The 14,097-nt window shown below is 48.4% G+C and overlaps 1 protein-coding gene across 4 annotated transcripts; it reads right to left on the bottom strand.

The window, feature by feature from the left end:
- Window positions 1–88: 88 nt before the first annotated feature.
- On the bottom strand, window positions 89–10,851 carry LOC133169726 (nardilysin-like). 4 transcript variants are annotated; one of them, XM_061302138.1, is made up of 31 exons: window positions 10,022–10,851; window positions 9,563–9,797; window positions 9,304–9,385; window positions 8,384–8,537; window positions 7,948–8,021; window positions 7,775–7,870; window positions 7,566–7,700; window positions 6,703–6,760; window positions 6,541–6,614; window positions 6,402–6,471; window positions 5,912–5,989; window positions 5,257–5,377; window positions 4,913–4,971; window positions 4,755–4,809; window positions 4,588–4,692; window positions 4,110–4,254; window positions 3,878–3,964; window positions 2,996–3,115; window positions 2,876–2,927; window positions 2,664–2,814; window positions 2,391–2,518; window positions 2,147–2,309; window positions 2,015–2,046; window positions 1,741–1,879; window positions 1,621–1,668; window positions 1,420–1,472; window positions 1,231–1,314; window positions 1,035–1,125; window positions 614–730; window positions 459–548; window positions 89–392 (listed from the first exon to the last, which is right to left on the bottom strand). In XM_061302138.1, exons 1-31 carry the CDS (start codon window positions 10,408–10,410, stop codon window positions 186–188), a joined length of 3,492 nt encoding a protein of 1,163 aa, XP_061158122.1. In that variant the 5' UTR covers window positions 10,411–10,851; the 3' UTR covers window positions 89–185. The 4 variants fall into 4 exon arrangements, with proteins under 4 accessions (XP_061158122.1, XP_061158124.1, XP_061158123.1 ...); XM_061302140.1 differs by having other exon boundaries at window positions 4,131–4,254; window positions 10,022–10,844; XM_061302139.1 differs by having other exon boundaries at window positions 7,578–7,700; window positions 10,022–10,844.
- Between the last annotated feature and the right edge of the window lie 3,246 nt (window positions 10,852–14,097).

Here is a 14,097-nt window from a genome sequence, read left to right as displayed (position 1 = left end):
AGGTGGGCTAGATGGAAAATTGGACATGAGATGATGCACTCCATTGTGCACACACAAATACCCATTGAGGAAAGAGTGGGTTCAAATGTGCAGAGGTGATTCTTTTATTGAGTCAAACTACTCCACTCATCACTGAAAGTATTCCTTTGCACGCTTCATTTCACAGCAAGGAGCAGGTCAGCCGATTAGTGACTCCTGTGATAAGGAAAAAGGGGCAACTTTTGAATGAACGCATTGATGTCCAAGATGGCGGTGGCGCCCGCCATCTTGGCCGAGGGCGTCAGGAAGGTGAGCCTGGACACTTCGCCGTAAGCCGAGCTGCCCTGGGCGGGGAGTCCCCGGCCATCGTCATTGTTCTGGTCGTCGCCCTCCTTGACGCCGAAGCCCACCACCTGTCCGGCGGAAACAAAAGCGTCATTGCGGCTGGCGAGCGATGAAGAAGCAGGAAAGTGGCGTACGTGGACGCTGAGTTTGGGGCTGTCGGTTCCTCGATGGTCGCGGAACCAGGCGAGCAGCTCGCTGCGGCTCATCTGCTTCAAGGCCTTGATCTGATCGCAAATGGAAAAAGACGCTCATCCGCTGTATCGAGTGGGCCGTTGTGTGCGTGTGTCACCTCTCTGTTGAGTCGGTCAAACACGTATTGCTTTGTGACCACCTCGGTCCAGTTTCTGTCCACCTCCTCGCCCAAGTGTGTGTCGTCACACTCCTTCAGCTTCATCAGAGTGCTCACCTGCAACACACACACACATATGGAATGGAAGAGACACACATCAGGGAAAGGGGAGACTTTGTGGGCAGGAATGAATCATTCCATTCTGACTCACACACACACACACACACACACACACACACACACACACACACACACACACACACACACACACACACACACACACACACACACACACACACACACACACACACACACACACACACACACACACACACACACACACACACACACACACACACACACACACACACACACACACACACACACACACACACACACACACACACACACACACACACACCTGAGCGTGGAAGGCCTCGTCAGTCAGCGCGCCGAGCGTCTCTCCAAATGAAACGAGGAACTCTTCAATTTTTAAGTCGGCCAGCTCCGTACTGAGAGCACATTGTTTACAATTTGCGCAAAATGTCTTTTTGGTATTCCAATCGACCTCGCAATTTCAAAAGGCAAAAGCGATTAGCGATGCCTTGCAGACTCACTTGAACTTGGAAGCTTGCGTTTGCACTGTGATGGAGAAACCGAGAACGCCCGAAGTGTTCCTGCAGGCTGGGTAGACGTGGTACCTGCATAGCCCGGGAGAAAAAAAAATGTGCAAGAAAATAAGAAAACGGGTGAGATGCTTAAAAGTCATGTTCCACAAAGTTTACAGAAATGATAAAAGGTCACACCCAAGTGTCTCTTTGGTACGAAGGAAGTCAAAACAAGGCTCCTCCATCAGCATCTGAAGAAAAAAAAAATAATAATAATTTGCAGCACAAGTATTACGTTAGTCTTTTTTAGACTTTTTTTAAATGGCAGGAATTGAATGAAAATCTGAAACAAATTGAACAAGCACAATGATTATGAAAAAGAATCCAAGTATGACTCACCACTAAGAGTTCCACCAGCGTATGCTCCTTCAAGTCTTTGGATCCAGACTACCATATGAAAACAGATGATTAATATGAATCCTTTAAAAATATTATCCCTAATATTTTCTTTGTGTGTACCTGGTAGTAGACTGTGACCTCGGAGTTGGCGTCTCCCTTGTTCAGAGACTTGACTTTACAGATGTGATGCTGCCTTGGCAGCTCCACCACTCGGAACATCACTGGCACCTCTACTGGCAATTTGGAGAACTGCAGCTTGCTACGGAAGAGGAGATAGAGGAGGGATGAAAGTATGGCTGGAGTGAGGACGACAGGAAGGAGCAGATGATGGATTCGTCACGTGAGGCGAATGCAAACGACAGGGAGTGTGGCAAAGTGGTGGAAGCTCACTCACTCTGTCACGTACTCCAGGAAGCCTCGCGACTCCTGCGGTGCAAACACAAAAGTGGATAAGCACCAAGTTACCAACGCCTGACGTCAAACTGATACCGGAGAACATCAAATGTCCATCTCTCGTGGCCCTCACTTCACTGCTGAAGTTGCCCTGCACCAAGCCCTCGGCGTACAGCTCGGCCTTGAGTCGTCGGCTGAAATCCGCCAGCTCGTCGCTGCTCAGGCCGGCCATGAGCGTCTGGTACTTCTCCACCATGGACCAGCGGCCGTGCTCCAAAATCAGCAAGCGCACATCCCTGGAAGAAGCGAACATCTTTGCAACACATTCGCGCCACTAGAGGGCAGCATAGGACTGAACATGTAAAGCTTTGACTGACTTGTTAAGCTTGGAAGGCTTGATGAGGATGTTGAAGTAGGTTTTCTTCAGCTGCTCCGAGAACATGCTGAAGACGTCTGGAGGGGCCTTGAAGCTAGCCAGGTGGTCGATGATCAGGCGGAACAGCAGCTACAGCACATAGGTTGAGGAAAGTCAACAAAAAAGTGGTGCTCACTCACAGCCACTCCATTAGGTACACCTCGAATGACAGCTGTTGGATTAGATTGCGGTAAGTCTGCCAACTAGTGGTGAATGGTGGCATTACTTTACTCACCGGCAATTTGTCGTCAAATCCTTTGACCTTGATCACCAGGCCGTGCTCGCCCGCCACCAGTTTATACTCCAGCTGGGCCACCTCGGCCTCATACGCGGGCTCGGCCAGATTGTGGCCCAGGATGTTGACCAGCAGGTCGAAGAGCACCACGCTGCAAGGCAGGGAAGCAATGATTGGCAGAAAAGGAAAGCGGTCGAGATGACTGCACTTACGTTTTAGCCGACTGCTGGATGACAGGAGAGATGAGATGAAATCTGATGTAGGCTGACCACGGGAAGAATTGTCATCAGAATCCACTTTGAGAAATTCCGTCATCCCTCGACAAAACGCACCTTTGAGAGTTTTGAATTTGTTATCCTTCTTGTACCAAAGGCAGCCTCTGTCGCTCTTGGTGATGCGCACGGGGAACTCTGTGTCGGGGCAGTCGGAAGGCTTGAGGGTGAAGTTTGAGGCTGGGGAATAAAAAAATAAAATAAAATTGATGCTTCATTTTGAGATTTAGTTTCTAAAGAATAAGACGTCATTCTTTGTATACTACTGAAGGGAATTTTTTTCTCTCATAAGAAAGATTTTAATTTGCTAGCGGTACCAGTTGTTGTTTTTAGCGTCGGTGAAACAAAACAGAAGGCTGACATATTGTGATGACAAACCAAAACAGCCAATATATAAACTGAGCTTGTTTCATCGAAAAAAACAAACCCTGTTTCGATGTAAAAAAAAAATATATAAAAAAAGTTGAAAGACAGAGACATAATTATGTTGGAATTATATCAGAGATAAGGGAGAGGGGTTGAATGCTAATATGCTCCCCGTGTGATTAGCGCGGCGGGCCCCGCCTGAATTGGAGCTTAGCAACATAAAGGAGAATTTTGCCAATTAAAGCCGCAGCAATAACACCTCTATCAGAGTCTTGATTATTAACCGGGGAACGTTCCAATGACTGACGGATCGCTATTGTTCAACCGCTTACTTGCTACATTACAAACGGCAATTTCCTCAGAGAAAACACCCTTGCGGTCTAGCATTTCCAAAATGTACGCCAATTCCAATGACACATTGTCAACAATTGCGCCATTAGAAGATGCGCTTGGTGTGATTATCACCAGGCGGCCATGACGGGATTGATTGATTGGCTAGCGCCGATGGCGAGGCGGCAAGTAAAACTGCCGCGGGATGTTCCAAAATGCCCGTGCGCCTCAATTTGCTCGACTCACCGATGAACTTGTTCTCGGCGGGAAGGCGAAGCTCGCCGCTCAGCTCCAAATTTGCCGTCCAGCCTTCCGTCCACTCCGCTTGGATGTCTGTGAAAGCAAAATCGTGTCATTGAAGTGAGCGAGATAAGTGGCCCGACTGTACATCAAACAATAAAATGTAGTGTCATTTACTTGATTACACAATAGTGTACTTGACAAATACTCCATCTATACAAAAAAACTACACACGCACAGACACTAACAAGACACTCGCCCTCCACGCTGTATTGTGTTCCAAACCACTTCTCCCTGAGGGGACAGCGGCCCTCGTGTTCTGGCGACAACAGCATCAGGTTGGCTTTCTCGGGGGTGAGCAGGGACAGCGCTGCACCAATCACCTGCGCACACACACGCAGACGCACGCAGGCAACACATTTCCTTCTGTCACTGTCCAAATGTGTTTCTTTATGCAGGAACAATCTCACTAAGGGAAAGAAGAGAGAGGAGGAGGAGGGGGTGGGGGGGGCGCAAGCTCACATCTTTCCACACAAAGCAATCTGCGTCACATAAACACACAAAGGAAGGACTGACACAATAGAGGCGAGGTGGGGAACAATGAAGCTTCTTGACTTCATGGCTGAAATGAACTTCTTGAAAGTACGATGATATTATGTGCGTCGGGACAGAGCAATCGTTGATAATTGTAGCGACAATAAGCGCAGAGTCGAAACCTCGGGGATGAAGTCAAACATCAGCTGGTCTCCCGTCAGCAAGTCCTCCTTGGGGAACAGCTGCATGTTCTCGCAGATGTCCTCCACGTCTTCGATAGGGTCGCTCTATAAAAAGGGAGAAGAGCGATAAGGGAGCAGGCGGCGCTCGACTGACGCGGGCCTACTACCTCTTCCTGATAGCGAAACTCGTTGGCCTCGATCGTCTGAATCTCTTCGTATATCCTGAACGTGTGATGAAAAAGACATTTAGAGGAAGGAGAAATGTTCCCCGGAAAATTTCAATCAAAAAGGACAATTTTTGTAGTGCGTGTTTTTCTCTTTGTGCCTTTTCTGAGGGCCGAGGATCTGAAGCATCTTGAGATATTGGAACACCAGGTGGACCACCTGCAGGAATCCAAATCAAAAGACATATTATTGAGTTCTACATGTTTGATGTCAACGGTGTGCTTGAGGCCGCCGCGGCAACACTTCAAGACCAGTTATTTTCCAATAAGACAGTCCTACAAAAAAAACAAACCCCCGGCTCTCTCGCCGCATGGCTGCCTGCTTAGCCAGCGTTACCGTGGCAACTGACAGCACTACTCTTCCCTGAAATAACCTTGTTTGTATCTATCAATGAGGCAAATACCGGATCAAAATAGAAGAAGGTGGGTTGGCTTGGAAGTTCACCTGGTAGAAGTTCTGGAAACCTTCGTCAGTGAGCGTGATGGAGATGGAGAAGATGGAGTAGGTGGTGTTCTGATCAAAGCCGCTTTCGCTGTTTCCTCCGAACAGATCCAGGGCCCAGCACCTGGCGTCGCGCACGTCCGAGTGTCAGCAAATTCGACGCTCGATCGCAAGATGCTCGTTTTGATCGCAAAATAAACGGCCGAGTGAAAACCCGGAGGGATGAAAAGGACGCGAGGCTTCATTGCCTCCCGGGCCCAAATAAGCACTGAGGGGCCACTTTACGCCGCACCCCACTTAACACAGCAAAGCACTCGACGGGCTTTGAGCGCTCTCCAAGTCGCCCGCTGTCGTCATTCATCAAGCGCGGGAAACAAAGCGGTCTGGAACGTTCCATCCGAGCCGCTGAGTGCTGTCGACGTGTTTATTGGAGGGCCGCTTTGTATTGTGAGATGACTGAGAGAGGCCTTTTGCAATTTTTTTTCCTTTTGTTTATTTATTTATCCGAGCTGAATGGCTTGGCCACTTAGTAACAAGAGCCCCGAGAAGCTCTCTTACGCACGCAAAAAAAAAAACCCCAGTTTGTGTCCCTTTGGTAAATTGAAGACCTTTAAATTGCGGTTTCTGCACACGAGAAAAGCAAAGACAAAGTACTCACTTCCTCCGAAGCATGGAGAGGATACTTCCTGGACCTTCGTGGCCAATCAGCCACGATATGTAGTGAAGAGGCTTCACTCTGCCAAAAGAAAAACATTGTTAGGACGAGAAAATCGAATCCCTCTCAAGACGACGGGGGTGTTGCATTCTATTGATGTAAGCCTCTTGTTAGATTTGGGTCTTTGCCACGGCAAAAAGGTTCATGTGTTGGGAGGGGGGGGGGAAAAAAAAAATGTCAGTCCCCTTTAGCGCCTTGAGTCACTGCAGGAAAATATATTATGTGAAATAAAAAAAGCTTTCGGAGAAAAATGAAAAATAGTCCTTGTACTAATATTGTTATATTGTCTGTCTACATGTGTTTCTCCACCATTGGCGTTCAAGTCCCATTCTGATACTGCAACTACAGATGCTAACCATTAGCAACTACATTTGCCATTGTAGGCTACAATATGCTAGCAGGGGCGTTCTTAAGGCAACTTTCAAAGGCTCACCTGTAGTGTTTCTCTTGAGGCGGCAGCGCCCAGGTGATGTTCAACGAATGCACCTTCCGGACGGGGACGACTGCGGGCAACACAAAAACAACCACGCGGTAGTGACCAACAGCAAATTGTCATATATATGATTGTGTACCTCTGTATAGTTTGTTGAAAGATGACATATCAAAGGGGTCCCGCATGTCGGAGAAGTCCGGCTTGGGAAGGCCGCTACGGACATCAACAGGAATCAGGACATAAGCTATAATACAAAAAAAAAAAACCCCGAAAGGAAGGCGTAGAGATGATCTCCACTCACTTGTTGGGCACCTTGCTGAAGATCTCTCGCACCCACATCTCCAGCGTGTCCAGTTTCTCTGCGGGCGCAAGAATTGGAACATTTTTATTTGTTCCCGTAGAAAATAAATTGTAATCTGTTTAAACTGTGGCCGGTGAAAAAAAGAACATAGCCTTAGAGTTAGATCGTTCTGTAGACATTTTTCTACTATTTTTGATTTGAGTTTTTTTTCCCCCCAATGCACTTGTGGAAACAGCAAATGACAATAAGAGACAATAACAAACAATGTTGGTTTTTTATGTTCTCCCTTCTGGGACTTGCCTTATTTTCGCTGCTATCAAATAGCTTTGTATTATTTTATATATTTCCCCCCCCCCCCCAACGTTAAATTGCATAAGGCTCCACAGGAATGATGCAAATATTGTTAAATGTACAAAAAAATAAAGATGAGGGGAAAAAGTGATCTTGGGCTTGCATATTAACACGAGGCATCATCAGACTCCTCGGCAGCTGTTAATGAGGCGGCTGATATTTCCTACGAGGGCACGCCAAGACCCGACGATGACATCACCGGTATGAAGGCGGCGACCCGAGGCGAGCTGCGAATAATTAGCCACACTCGGACGGAGACGGACACGTGGAGCGGCTCCTCATTAGAGCTTTGCGGCTTCATTAGGAGTCAATTAATCACCGGATTGCTTGTTAAAGAGTTCTGTCAATCTGCTCGCCAGACGGTTGTTGACTGATCCACATGTGGATCACTGCAAAGCGGATCTTTCATCATACAAAAACATCTTTGGTCAAGATTGCCCTCATCACCTCTCTCTCTTCGCTGAATTTAACGTCGCTTCCCACAACGGCGCAGACTCCCTTCTTCCATATACTGCCTTGCGTACCTCTGGACTGGACAGCTAGGGTCATGTAATGCGCAGAGTAGTGTCTCTCCCAAAATTCTCGTAGCCGCTCGTAGATGTTGATGTTCTTCTTCTTCGGCTCTTGCTTCAGAGTTTGGGCGTTCCCTGGTGACATCACTCCGAATCAACAAACTGCCCCGCCCCCTAGAGGACATGGTGAACATCTTCCGCCAACTCACCCCAGCAGAACTTGCCCATGGGGTGTCCCGGCTTGGCCAGACTGCCAAAGAGCATCTCCTTTCTGTGCGAATCGGACGGCTTGGCCAACTGGTATTCTGACGGGCGGCAGAGCGAAAGACTCAAGAAAGACGACGGCGCTCTCGGGATGGAATCCGAACGTGGGCGGACTCACCGCTGTCGACGGCCTCCACCTCCCTGTCTATAGCGTCTCGGATCATCAGGGGGCAGATGAAGAACTGAGCCCACCTAAAAATGAAAGGATGATGAACCTCTTTCAAAAAAAAACCCGCAGCATCAGAACCCGCAATCTAAATTTTTCTTTCGTCTGCAACTTGTCTGAGCGGCAAACAAAGTTTGTCCGACGGCGATAATTACGCACGTCTGTTGCGTCAGATCGATCAAATCCCGGCACTTCTGCCGCTTTCTTAATCAGGCCCAGAGCGGAAGAGCAGCGCTGACTGCATCCCGCTGATGCGGAAAAGTCAGGCGGCTGTGTTTTTAATCACTCCGCACTTCATCTTGGTCTTCCCGTTTGGCTGCTTAAAATGTTATCCCACTCAGCCACGCTGCTCCGGCGCACAACAAAAGCACCTCTGATCCGCTCTCACCTGTCGAGCGCCTCTTTGAAGCTTCTCCTCTGCACGTCAAACTGGAAGACGGTCCTCTCGCAGTCGGTGGAGGCGTTGTCGCTGCCGCCGTGTTTCTTGAGAAAGGCATCAAAGCCGTTTTCCGAGGGGTACTTCTCGCTGCCCATGGAAACCACTGGCGCAGAGCGAGCCAGCCAGCGGGGAAACAAAAGCAGATGTTTCGGAAAAATGTCAAAAGATAAGCTTCTCTCTTTGTGGGCTCAGTTTTGTTTCGTGCGGACTGCGGGGAAATTTTAATAGCCGGTCCCGACTGGCTTCCCTAAAGCCGGCTCTAAATACGGCCGTAAACATCCGCTGACGGTTTTTTTATGGCCAGCGTGAGTTGGGATTGGCCATCAAAAGATTTTCGACAAGCCCATCAGTGAATGAGACAAACGATTTCTCTCAGAGACAAAAGATGGGAGCGCTCCGCATTTATCGCGACACATTATTGCGCTAACATCCCATCTTAAAAAGTACAGCGGTGCCTTGAGATATGAGTGACCCAAACAAAATCTAATTATTTATTCTACTCACAGCAACAAGATAAAAAAAAACAAAAAAAACCGCACTTTTCTTCCAAAGTTGTATTTGAAGTCAACAAGGGTATGAGTATTATATTTGGAAAAACAACCACAAGGGAAAAGGCGTCAAACTCATTAATTGCAGTGTCGGAGAAACTTCCGGAGAGCGTTTAAACAAACGCCGCTTCTTTGTTTTCATCCCGTCCAACTTGCAGGTCCAAACATGTACGGAGGGCGCTACACTCAAATTAAATCGGTGATGGGTGAGCACGTAAAAGACTTCAGTGAATTAACCTTTGAGAGCTAACCCAACTCAACACGCGCACGCCCCCCCCCCCCCCCCCCCATCCTTTCACTGTAATCACTGTAATTACTCACTGTGTTCCAGAAAGTGGGCAAGGCCAGGGAGGTCAGCGGGATCACTGAAGCTGCCCACTCCGACACACAGGGCGGCTGCAGACTGACACACACACACACACGCGCGCTAATACAGTTAGCATGAGTGACTTTGTGTGATGGGCCGCTTTACACCAGGGATTCCAATCCTGCTGTGCTTGCAGCGCCCTCCCGGGGCTGGTCAAGTTCAAAACTAGAAAATATTTTTAGCTTCAAATGGACACCATCGCCATGCGTGTACCTGCTTCTCTGCATTCCCTCTCTTCTTCCTCCCCTGCCGGTCATCGTCCTCGTCGCCGCCTTCATCCGACTCCTCCTTGGTTTCATCACTGGAGTCATCTTCCTCTTCCTCCTCCTCCTCTTCACCACCTTCCTCCTCTTCCTCCTCCTCCTCCTCCTCCTCGTCTTCTGGAACGAGCGGGTAGCTGAAGTCCGAGATGAGCAGAGCACGCAGCCCGTTGTCCAGCATAATGTACCTGAAAAGACGGGCGGAGAATAATTCAGGTGAGTTACATCTGAAAAGCGGAGCTGGGTCCATATGTACGAATCGGCAATAAATATAATGCTGACTTAACTGGGGCTACACAAATTTTTGACGGGGCCCTTAGCCCCCCCCGGTGTTGCGCCGTCCCTGGTCAGCTCACATTTCAAATTCAGACAGTAAACTTATTAACATGTGGGAGGGAAACTAAATCCGTACCTGTACTGTTTGGTATCGCTTGGAGATTTTATGATGTCCGCGTCTCCTTGGTTGTCTCGTCCAGAGTCCCCCTCATCATCCCGGAGACCCTCTGGATCCCCAGCTGGGGGCCCCATTTGAGGACGCAGAGAGTCCGACGCCGGTGGTGCGTTTTTCGATTTGCCAGTCTGGGGCATAGTGGGGACTTTTTGTTGTTGTTTTACGGTCACCGCCGTGGGCGGACTAAAGCGAGCGGCGGCCGTAGCCAAGCGGACAGCTCGCTGTCGCCGGTAATGTCCTCCTGCCCGTCCACGCAGCGTGTCAGCCAGCAGGCAGCGATGACGGAGAGTGCGTGTGGCATAAACGACACCGAAGAGAAAAGGATGCCGAGGCCACGCACACACTGACATACACACTAAACCAGACAGGCAGGCAGCAGCCGCACAATGAGTCTATTCACGCACGCTCTGGTGCTTTCGCCTATTCAGCTGGATGTCAGCTAAAAAAATAACACCGCACCCTGGCGACTCTCTAGTTTACACGCAAACATAACAGGCAAGCCCGTCAAAGGAGTCGACGGCGAACATCTTTGCACAACTGAAAGTTTGAGTCCAATGAATCGTTAACTGGCTGCTGTTTTGAAGTTTAAAAGCAAGCCATTAGCCTCTGTGTTTACTACTAGGGACAGCCCCCGCTCCAAGTACGCGGGAAGCCGTGCTGTGATTGGCTGAGAAGTTCCTGGGTCACTGTAGTGCGATGTGATTGGCTGGATTTGCCATGTGAGGGCTTTTCAGCCTCACAACCAGGAAGTGTCTCAGGGGACTCAGCTGAAGATGAATGAGTGAGGAAGGTCACTATAACAAAAGAACAAGATTGAAAATTGGAAAAAAAAATAATCATTTTGAACTCTTTCATAATAATTGTATACAATTATAGAGTGCTATATTTCCTCATTAAAATATGCCTTGAAACGATTTCTTTTTTGGGGGTCAAAGGACGCATGGCCAGCTGATTTGATTGTGGAACAGCCTAATTGTGCACAGAGTAAGAAACTCTCCACATTTATCAGTGACTAAACTCCGTTTCTCTATCCGTCAATATGAGGCATTCAAACAATAGATGGCAAAAATCAACTTTGGTTTCACGCTTGGACCCGGGCCTGCGCTACACGATCATGAAGAGGCCCGATGTTGACATTTGTCCAACGCCCTTCCAACGCCTTCTCCCCCACCGCAGCGTGTTGGCATTTAAGCCTTCCTCTGTGCCAATATGTCCTCCCCCTCCCTCCCTCCCTCCCTCCCTCGCCCGAGTCTGTCTCTCTGTCTGTCTGTTGGTCTGAAGCCAATCACACGTGCCCCTGGGCCTCTATGTCGGCGGAACGAGGTGATAAACGCTGCAACCATGACAACTGGCGAGCCGCACGCACACCGGCGTGCGGACGCACACACCTCGGCATTGTTAATTCACCACGTCCAGCTTTCACCTGAGCTTCCCGTATAATAACGCACGAGCATCCGCATGGATTCGCAAAAATATCCCTGAATAAGCATTCCGCCAGCGAAAACTAGCGATGCGCCGGCGGTGGACGACTACCACGAATTCCAGCAGGCATTCTCCCAATCGTTTATTAAGCAGAGGGGCCATTAAGAACATTTCCTTGCATCGTGCATAAATGGGGCAAACCAAATGATGTATTTTGTCATTTTGAATGCATCAAAAAAACAACAACAATAGGGTACACCTTTGTCTTCCCATCAAGGCATTCTCGCCTCAAATGTCAATGTCATCAGACTAGCATTTTCCGCTTCTGCGCGTCTCTCTATGACCGAAATTGAAGTTCACCTCGGGCAACTCAAAAAAAAAAGGGGGCAATGTAAAACGCAGCCAGCTGAATCATTGTAAGACGATGTGAATGGCTCCCTCTCGGTCCTCGTCCGTAAGATTCACTGGAAGTCCGCCGCTTGAACATCCCAGAGGGTTCCCATGGCAACTGATTTGAATTGCAATTAATACAGGACGTGATTAATTGGCTCACGCTTGTGTCATACGACGACGTTACGGCGCTTGGAGTGCATATGTGTGTGTGTGTGTGTGTGGACTTCGTTGAGCGGCGCACGTGTGTGAATCACTATACTTCGTGCGTGCGTCCCATGCGGTTTGTCCTTGCCCGCAGTGAGTGTGTGTGAATCAGAGGTCGGTCCTCTAGAGTATTGCTCTTTGCTTTCATGTTTTGACACAAGTACCTAACCCCCCCCCCCATCCACTCTCCCCATTACTAATTCCAATAGACTTTCTGTGGAGAATAAAGATAAGAGTTTCAGAAAATCTTTTGTTTAGAGTCAAGGTCCAATTTGTGAACACATGACTCACGTTTGGATTGTTAAAGTCTGGTCGCCCTTGATTTTAAAAAGCTCCCATGACGAATGACTCTCGAGCTTTATTTATGCGCATCGACCGGCCAGCCATTGATAAACGTCTAAATTGATTTTTTTTTTTGTTCATAGCTGCACATGCACGCCAGGCAGCCAGCCAGCCGGTCGGCGGGCCGAACGGCCCGGCCTGGCCCGGCCCGCCTCTTTCCCTGCATCGCAGGCCGGGGGCATTAAGTGGCCTTGTGGGGAAGCCGCGATACGGCCTAATGCACCTGAGAGCCCCTGAAATCTATAACCATCGTCTACAGCTTCCTGCTATTACTGGAAGCGTCTGTGTTGTGCCGTCTGATTGGAATCTCCGAGGACAGCGTTCCCTCGCACCGCCGCGGGGCGATCGAGAGAGGAAAAAAAAGAGAGAGAGCGTGAGAGGAAGATGCACCTCGGCCGTTTCCTCAAGGTGATTCACCTTCACGCACGCGCGGCAAATCGATGTGAAATTGAACTGAAAATTGAACTTTGAGCGCAGTAATGTCGTTATTAAATCTTTTCCTGAAGCTCGCCGATATGCAAAAGAGCCTCGGAGGGGAAGGGGGGGGGAGAAAAAAAACGACACGCATCAATGCGTCGTCGTAATTGTCCACTATGCCATGGATATCATTTTAAAGGCTTCAAATGTCATTACAAAATGATTTTCTGTCATGTGCAACTGTTATTAAAGGCCCTCGCTCTTATTACTCGCTAATGCGGCCATCATTTGTCACGCGAGTCTCTTCATCTGGCACGCGTCAACTAACAAAAGTCTTATTAGGTTGTTATTGGAGTGAATCCTCTCCACACTGAACACGGTGGTTTCGAAATGAATCGTATCATTGAATGACTCGTCTTGCACTCGGAGAGAATCATTTCCTATTTGGTGTGAATCCTGACGTATTTGAACTGAATCGTATTATCATCGTATTTATTTGGAGTGAATCAATCGTAACCAAAGTGTCGGATTTAGAGTTCATCTTAATTTTGGTGAATCGTATCGTCATTAGACGGAATCATTTCACGATTGAAGTGAATCGTTTATTTGTAGAGACGGGAAGGAATCGTATTTGCATCGTTTTAGGCTGTGAATCGTGTTATCGGCAGACTGAATGGTATCGGTGGCGATGTAGCGGGTGATGGAGACACCAGCAGAACATGAAGGAGTCAACCTCGTCAATGTACAAGGTGCACTTCGATTCCCTAAAGGGCTAATTATCGACCCCGCCGTTTGTTCTCAAGCAACAAAAGGTAGACGCGGCAACAAAATAAAAGAGTACAGTTGGACCGAGTCCCTCAAGGTGCTGAAGTTAATGGTGCTGATAATTGGACTTCGAGGTAACAGTTGATTTGCAGCGAGTACGTGGCCATTGCTCTTTCCCATGCCAATCAAAGAAAAAAGAAATCCAGAATGACTTTGAGACGTTAGCCGATGATCGGCGCTCGAGGACAGCGTACGTTTTTATCATGAGCCGTCACGTAATTGCGTTCTGCTTTCCTGTCGGCTCCTTTTTATGCGTTTGTTGTCGCTCTTCTTTTATGCTTATGTCTCCGGCCGGCTACTTTGCATTCCGAGCTTGTTCGTGTAAAGCATTTGGTGGCCATTACCTGGGAATAGTGAGCTATAAATAATCGTTACTTGGGCTTTTTTTTTTTTTTTTGGGTGGGGTACTTTTTCCAGGGCTCAAAAGTAACAGA

This window comes from Syngnathus typhle, linkage group LG16, assembly GCF_033458585.1.
Source record: "Syngnathus typhle isolate RoL2023-S1 ecotype Sweden linkage group LG16, RoL_Styp_1.0, whole genome shotgun sequence".
Classification (NCBI taxonomy): Eukaryota; Metazoa; Chordata; class Actinopteri; order Syngnathiformes; family Syngnathidae; genus Syngnathus; species Syngnathus typhle.
This window is presented reverse-complemented; position numbering and strand designations above follow the sequence as displayed.